The 8,371-nt window shown below is 45.5% G+C and overlaps 1 protein-coding gene across 1 annotated transcript; it reads right to left on the reverse strand.

Moving 5' to 3' along the window:
* Window positions 1-480: 480 nt before the first annotated feature.
* LOC145805200 (uncharacterized) lies at window positions 481-6,338 on the reverse strand. Its single transcript, XM_082900261.1, has 4 exons — window positions 6,213-6,338; window positions 3,326-3,908; window positions 3,005-3,216; window positions 481-525 (listed from the first exon to the last, which is right to left on the reverse strand). Exons 1-4 carry the CDS (start codon window positions 6,336-6,338, stop codon window positions 481-483), a joined length of 966 nt encoding a protein of 321 aa, XP_082756387.1.
* Between the last annotated feature and the right edge of the window lie 2,033 nt (window positions 6,339-8,371).

The raw sequence follows: 8,371 nt of genomic DNA on the forward strand, positions 1-8,371 counted from the left end.
ATTTTAGGCTTGATAGCAGCTGAGAAGCACAGTATCAAGAAGATTCGGATCCGGGGGGACTCAAAGCTGATAGTGAAGCAAGTTTCAGGACAGTTCGTCTTAAAGGAGCCTGCCTTGGCCACATATCGAACAACAGTCCAAAGGCTTCTTGACAAATTTCAGAAGGTCGAAATAGAGCATGTGCCTCGCTCCGACAACAAGTTTTCAGATGCCCTCGCAACATTAGGGGCAAGAGTTGACATTCCAGAGGAAGAGGCAACAATTGTTATCAAGAAGAGAACAGAACCTTCAATAATACCCGAAGACAAAGGCCTTCCGGAGGACTGGAGAGGAGAAGTCCTCGAGCAACTCAGAAGCAAAGTTGGAAAACTGACTATGGCCAAGCTTGCCCAATTCACAATTATTCAAGGTGAACTTTACTTCCGAGGAGGTACCGGATTCCTAGCCCGGTGTGTTGGCCAACAAGAAGCGAGCTTCCGACTACAACAGATCCACGAAAAGTCTTGCGGAGATGGGGATATCAGTCTGTACAGAAGAATCCAAAGACAAGGTTATTATTGGCCCGAGATGGAGAAGGACTCGAATCAATTACAGAAGGAATGCCCCAAGTGTCAGTCATACATCCGGGAGGATGAGAGTTGCTTTGAAATTGATACCCTTGACTGGAGGCAAGTCTACATTGACTATCTCAAAGAGGGAACACTACCTGAGAGCCCGAGGGACATTGCACACCTCAAGAGGAGAGCGAGGCGGTACTTTCTTGATCAGGACAAGCTTTACAGAAGAAGTATTGAGGGCACTCCCCTGAGGTGTCTCTCCAAGGAGGAGTCAGATCTAGTCCTCGGAAGAGCCCACGAGATTGAACATCAAGGAGGGGCTCGGCTGTTCGAACAACTTATACACCTTGGGTATTACTGGCCGACCATGGAGTCAGATGCATCCCATCACGTGAAGAGGTGCCAGACTTGTCAGAAACACGGAAATTTGATCCATGCTCCAGCTGTAGACCTGCATAGTATCCGAACGCCATGGCCGTTCCATACCTGGGCTTTTGATCTGATAGGGCCCATCTCCACATCTTCTAAGGGGTACAAGTGGATTCTCGCAGCCACAGAATTGAGTACAAAGTGGGTCGAAGCAATTCCTCTGAAGAACGCTACGGGGCCTGCAGTCGCGAACTTCATCAAGGAGAATATCATTTGCCGATTTGGGGTACCAAACACCATCCTCTCGGATAACGGCACTCCCTTCATAAACAAATATGTGAAGAGCCTCCTAGAGACTTACCAAGTGAAACATCACAAATCCACACCCTACTATCCAAAAGGGAATGGGCAGGCGGAAGCCACAAACAAGACACTGATAAGGATTCTGAGCAAGATGATGGATGAGTTTGGGGGGACTTGGTCCGAACAGTTGATAGTAGCCCTATGGGCGTATCGCACTTCGAAGAGAAAGCCAACTCAAGCAACTCCTTACTCCCTTGTGTATGGGTCCGAGGCAGTGTTACCTATAGAGTTGGAAACGCCATCCGCTCGAATGGCTCTCGCCTCGGGGATGGTATTGGAGCCTCGAACCACCAGATTGGAAGCATTAGAGGAAAAGCATGACAGAGCTGCAAAAGTCATGGAAAGGTATCATGAGTCCATCGCCTGAGCCTATAACCAGACTGTGATACCAAGGAAGTTTGAAGAAGGTGATCTAGTATGGAAGATTGTAGACCCAATCATGCGAGGACAGCCTTTGCCCAAGTTTTCTCCAAAATGGGAAGGGCCCTACAAGGTGGTTCGGGCGAGCTCAAGCGGGTACTACAAACTTGTAAGGGTTGAAGACGGCTTCCGAACTGGCCCGCTCAATGCAAAGTTTATCAAGCATTACTACCCATAGTTGGACTATCTATGTTGAAATTCATTTTCACTTTCTTACTTTGTCTAAAAGTTGTATTTCCCTTACGTTATGAAGAAGCTGGTTTTCTCTATGGTGCATGTTTTATCCCATCACTTACAGTGAATCTATTATACTTTCGTCAAGAAAGTTGAAGAACTAATGAGAATATTTCAGCTTTTATACGTGCATATGATTGTTCTTTCCATTGTATCATTCGAAATAAATATTTTATCAAGTAGAATGAGAAAACAATGCGAAAATATCCAAACAACAAAAATTTTGTCATTTCATTGCTTTGTCCTAGATAAAACATTTTTATCGAAAGGGGCAAGAAAGTAATGATAAAAAAAAAAACTCAATCTTTCCTAAAGACACCCTCGAAGAAGCTGCCCGTCATATCTACATCTGGAGGACAAACAGTAGAGTGTGCCTCTAAAGTCTCCAAGGCCCGAGCATAACCCGACTCAAGTTCACGAAGAGTCGCCTTTATCTCATCTATAGAGGTGCGATAAGAGGCAAGCACAGACATAAGTTCCAGCTGATGACTGGCGTTCGAAGCTATATCCAAGCGCTTTCGAAGCCATGATAAGTCCACTTGGTGACGCTCCATGTCAGAGATCCCCTGATACGCCGTCTCGACTATTTTCCCATTAAGGTCACACAACCGTTGCCTGTCCAAGCTATATAAGATAGTGGCAAAAGACTCGAGAAGAGCAGTCTGAATGAGTGGACACTGGCAAGCAAATGAAGCAAAGGTCTCCGGGTAACTTGAATGCACAAGCTGTAGAACTGAAGCAAACTCAGGAGCTACCCAATAATGGAGAAATGATACTTTGCCAGAAGCTGAAGGAGGAATTGGGGCCGGAAAGCTGCTAGTCTCAGGAATCTCCCCAATGTCTATCGGGTTAGATGAACCACCCGGAGGGGTAACTCCCGGCAGAGGTCCCGAGCCTGAGAATGCCGAACGATAAGGGGAAAGACCAAAAGCATCACTATCAATGTGGAAATCACTAAGATTCAGATCCAAAATATTCGAAGGCACCGGCGATGAAGAACCTCTGGCAGTCATCTCAAAGGCAGGTGTCCCCCCTTGAGAAGGAGAACCGTGAGGAGTTACAAAGAGAGTCGGAGAAGAGCCCGAGGCAGGTGAAGGCAGGACCTCGGTAGCAGCTAACACTGGAGCAGAGTCCGAGGCAGGTGAAGGCAGGACCCCGGTAGCAGCTAACACTGGAGCAGAGTCCGAGGCAGGTGAAGGCAGGACCCCGGTAGCAGCTAACACTGGAGCAGAGTCTGAGGTAGGTGAAGGCAAGACCCCGTTAGCAGCTAACACTGAAGAAAAGATAAGAAGGCCTTATTAGAGGTAGGGAACAGGAAAGTCATTTAAGTAAAGATTTCTCACAGATATAAGTAAATGACAAACTTCAAAAAGAAAGATTACCAGAGGGAGAATCAATATGCAAAGCAGGGGCAACTGAAGGACTCCTAGCATCAACAAAGTCACTTGGTCGTGTAGAGACCACCTGATCGATCTCAATGTCTGATGAAGCCTGAACAGTAGCAGTCATCCCTGAAGAAGGAAGGAGGGCCGGAGGATGAGAATCACCATAAGTGCCAGAGCGAGTCTCAGAGATCTCTAGCACATCCACCTCCACACCATTCCCAGAGGCGCACCTCATCTCTACATCGCTTCTAGAAGCATGGCCCGCGACATCAATTTCTGTGGCATCAGTCCCTCCAGCAATCTCAACATCAGAACGGTGAGCCCCAATAAACTCGTCACCAAGGTAGTGCTCCTCCTCAGCTACGGTAGGGCGATGACGACGCGTGCGTGGAATAAGGTCACAAAAATGATCGGAGGACTCAGCCTCATCATCATCGTCATCTATAACTGCTATACGAGGGGTGCACATCTTCACAAGTCTTGCAGACAAAGGGAGGGTGTCGTCCAAGTCTGAGTCTGGCCTGGGGGAGGCAGCATGGCCAGGAGCCACGGTACCGAGAACGTCAACAGCCGCAGGATCCTACACAACATGGGCAAATAAAAGTTTTCATTTTAGAAGGTATAGTCGCAAGAAAGAAAGTAGCTTCAAATCAAGAATTTCGGGTACCTCATGAAGCCTTTTGGAAAGGCGAGGAGCGGAAGGACTGGCATCAGAAATCCTCTTGTGAGCCATCTTCTTAAGGCGGGTCGTCCGAGGACCAGAGGCCTTATTCAAAGGGACTGGCTCTGGAGAAGTAATTGCCAAGCTAGAAGCAGATGCCCGAGCAGAAGGGTCAGTTGGAGCAGATGAAGTGAAGAAACCCTCGTACATGTGGTCAGATTTTCGGCTCTCGGGTAGCCGAAGAGAAGAATCCTTCTTATAAATCGGCGGAGGCAAACATACGGTCGGTCTGCTCTGGACAAATGCAATAAACGCATCGATATTCTTCTGCCAATACCGCCTGAAAGAGGGGGTGAAACCCCCTACTCGGCTCAAGCCTGGCATCGTCAAAGAGCCGGATATGGGAAGCACGGTGTGTACAAGCCGGCGACTGAAGCTCCCGTAGCTCTCTGAAAATGATAATAAAGGAGGTGCTGGCCCCGGGGCACATCGATCAAACCCGAATTGACATGCTACGCGGTCAGGCCTATAAACGGCACTATCAACGCCTTCCTCATGCCACACCGGTAATGAACTCGGACGGATCATAATCAGCATGTCAACAAAGGGTGCAGGGATGTTTTTCGGCAAAGGAAAGGACACCGAGCGGGAGGAACCATGATAGATAAGCGGTGTGGCCACACCCACAGGTGGGCATACATACGGCTGTGCCACAAAGCGTCGGGGATCATCCACCAGAGTATTCAAGGATAAGGTGGAAATGGTACGTGACCACCGTGTAATCAACGGCTGGCAAGACTTCGCTTTCTCAAATGTCCGAGACCCATCAGTATCGAGCACGGGGATGCCATCTTTATCCACTTTCTCCCGAAGAACTTCCGCCTCAAATACAGTCGGAGCAGGGGCAAATTTTGGGAACCTCTCGAAGAAGAAACATAGCAAGAACTGGCTGTGAATAAAGGAGACAGGCTCATATCGACCCACGGAGCGAACCATATCTCGATGTAGTAAATCCAGCCGATAGTAGAGATTCCCAAGAAATAGTGGAGCCAAAGGGATCCGATCTCCTCTGAAGAGCCTGACTGCCAAGGGGAAGACGAAAGGATTGAGGGAATCCGGAGGTGTGCTCGGAAGAATGAAGAATGAAAGGAAGCAAGCCAGAAATCCCAAGAAATAGAGCCTGGAGCCATACATCGGACCGGCCTCATACTCCCGAGAGTCAGGGTCAGCATCTCTGGCCAAGGGCTGAATATCCTTGAAGAAGTGACGGATCCATGCAGTATAGGAGGCACGGTCCGTCCTTACTCGACTAGTCCTCCTCGCTGAACCATCAAAAACAGAACTCCACCGACCACAAGTTTGAAGATTTAGCTTCAGAGATTGGATCAAAGAATCATCTTCGGGGGGTGTCTGCTCAGGGTCGAAGGCATCAGGGCCGGTCATTTCCAGACGCAACAACATGAACACATCCTCAAGGGTGGGCCCCATCTCGTGCTGGCCAAGTATAAAGGTGTGTGTCTCGGTGCTCCACCGAAGAGCCATGGCTTCCAGGCTAGCATTGTTGCGACGGATGGATAGAGATCTAGATATTTTCACCGGGATCAATAGCCGGGCCTCCTGAAGTCGTTGACAGAGGCTCTTGTCCGAGAGGACATCATCGACCCACTCTTGCCAACCGAAAGGAGGGTTTGAGAAGGCCTTGAACTGAGGATAACAGTATGGAAAGTCCCCCCGCTCAATCCGAAAGCGTAGCACCGAGGAAGGAGAAATGAGGGTCTCATGTCCAGAGTCAGTGTCCTCAGTGAGACATAATGGAGCCGCCTTCGGAGATAGAAGAGAAGTGGTGGAGGTAGCCGCCCGCCAGAAGGGATCCTTCCGACCAAAATAAGGAGATTTCCTCCACTCAGATGCCAGAGGTACATTCCTCTCTTTCATGAGAGCCGGTTCTGATGACCCCGGAGCTACGGGTTTCTTTTGAGAAGACATATGGCTGAAATAACAGGTATAAATAGTAAGGAGTTGACCGTATTAAAATTCAGAATATTGGAATTAAAGCAACACATTCGAATGAAATTTCGGCATCAACTATTCGTTTATCTGAGAGTCCATGAATTCAACAAATTCTACGAGGAATTTTTTTTTTTTACACCAAGAGTCCAGGTTCAACCCCGGAAGTCATCAACAATTCTTTTTCTCGGGTGTTCCTCAAGCTCAACAAATTACAGTACCGATATGTGTATCAACAACATACAGATTTTCAGTTTTCATCATCGATAAGAGATGCAATATCATAGGTCGTTTTGTGATGAAGTTCAATTGGGTCAATTTCTCAAAGTCACTATGTTCCATGTTAGAGGTCCAATTTATACGAGGCTCAAAATTTGGACAGAGTGAAGTTCAATAGCAAATTTCAGGCCCGAGATCCGAAGCATATTACATTGCTCATCAGTAGTAAGATTCAATGGATCATTATGCAAATTACAAAAATGTCCTTTCCAAAGTCCATATTCATAAGCCCAGGATTTTCTCTCTCCATGTCAAAAATGGAGCTCAAATACTAGTCAACAAGTTATATTCGGCCTTTCCTCAGTGATAAAAGTTCAACAAATTATGTTCAAGCCAAGCACCTCAATAAGGTTTCAAGTGCTAGTGCATGTTTCCATATGGCCAAAATCACGGTGTTTGAGCTAAAAAAATATATATATATATATATATATATATATATATATATATATATATATATATATATATATATATATATATATATATATCATTGGGATTGCCACAAAAATTGAGCCCATATTCAGATCCAGTTTTTATTTATTTTATTTTTTTTATTTTTTTAATTTCATCAGACTGCTTGAGCCCTCTACATTGCCACAAAAATATATTTATATATATTTAAATATATTTATATTCGGAAGAGGGGGTCGAATGTCATACTTACAAATTTGGGCAGTTAGAGAGGTGAAGTCCGAAGCCGATACTGGAAATTTAAGCTGAAATCAGAGAGGCTTTACAGACTGTAATCAACAAGACTGGGCTAGGCTTGGGCAAGACCACACACGTTGCGTTGAGAGGGCAAACGTGCGTGGTCAACATCGGATAAGCTGAAGCCGGAAGCAGCGATGTGGAGCTAGGTTAGGCAAGACCACACACGTTGCGTTGAAAGGGCGAACGTGCGTGACGTCGGATAAGCTGAAGACGGAAGCAGCGATGGTGCCACAGAAGAGTCGGCAACCACACACGTCACGTTGAGTGGGGCGATATGTGTGGTCAGCGTTGGATCGTCGAAGCCAGAAGCAAACCAGCAGAGAGAGGCCAGCGGTGGGTATTGTCTTCACTAGTTCAAGATTGTTTGCAAGCCTCAAGACTGAAATAAATCATCACCAGAATTCCTAAATTAGAAAATGTATCAGTACATATTTATTTTGAGCACAAAAGTCCATCAAAACAATAAGATGGAATACCCACAGATCCAAAAATATAAGAAGAAAAAGGAAGAGGGCTTTGAACAAAGATTCAACTAGATCCTGAAATCCAAAGATCAATAAATCTGAAACAGTGAAGAGAATGAAATTAGTTGAGTAAAAATCAAAACCCATTTATATATATATATATATATATATATAAAGAGCTCACTTCCAGATCTGGGACAATTCAAGAAGATGGGGTATTAAACACTTACTCACAGATCTAGAGAAGCAAGAGAGAGGAAGAGTTGAGGTGCGTTTGTCTGTAATTGTGTAAAAGCAATGTCACAAGATGCTCTAGATATAAAGAAGATGAACATCTGATACTTTCTGATGTTGATAGTTTCATTTCTAGTGGAAATGGAGATATGAATGCAGGTCCTGAAAATGGAGAGATCAGTCAAATTTGTTGCAGAGAAGATGAATCATTTATTCTCATGAATCTGTCTCCGCGGATTAGTACTTACGATGATGAAGATATTGATCGATTACTACCTATTGCATTGATCGATTCTTCGACTATTGAAAGCCAAATATCAAGTGTGGGGGAGGAAGATCCACTGGCAAAACATGACCATCTAAATGGAACTTCGGATTCTGAACCAGAGATCAATAAACAAGTCAAATCAGTGAGTGAGGTTGAAGAGAAGACTAGCTATGGAGTGACGGAAAAATTGGAGATTGGTGAGCTTGTGAACTCTTCAATTCCAATGGATGAACAAGGCATACAAGATTTAGTTGCCGGGACATGTCATCAACTTGCAGTTAGTGAAGCAGCTCAAACCCCGTGCTCTGATGACAACAATGTCGAAGCACCAGCCATTAAAGAAACAGGCAAAAAAAGAAAGAAGAAGGAAGCTGGGTTCCTCAATATAGAAAGAGAGAGAGTAGGCTAAAAGAAGGAATTTG

The sequence above is a fragment of the Camellia sinensis genome, chromosome 13 (assembly GCF_055761805.1).
Source record: "Camellia sinensis isolate YWXY chromosome 13, ASM5576180v1, whole genome shotgun sequence".
Classification (NCBI taxonomy): domain Eukaryota; kingdom Viridiplantae; phylum Streptophyta; class Magnoliopsida; order Ericales; family Theaceae; genus Camellia; species Camellia sinensis.

Excerpts from the sequence above, each read along its gene's own strand:
- LOC145805200 (XM_082900261.1), bottom strand. The coding sequence starts at position 6,338 with ATGGAACATAGTGACTTTGAGAAATTGACCCAATTGAACTTCATCACA. Across the intron at positions 3,217-3,325 it reads GCATATTGATTCTCCCTCTG|TGTTAGCTGCTAACGGGGTC; the intron begins GTAATCTTTCTT and ends TCTTTTCTTCAG. Across the intron at positions 526-3,004 it reads GCTCTTCTCCGACTCTCTTT|ACTGATATCCCCATCTCCGC; the intron begins GTAACTCCTCAC and ends TCTTCTGTACAG.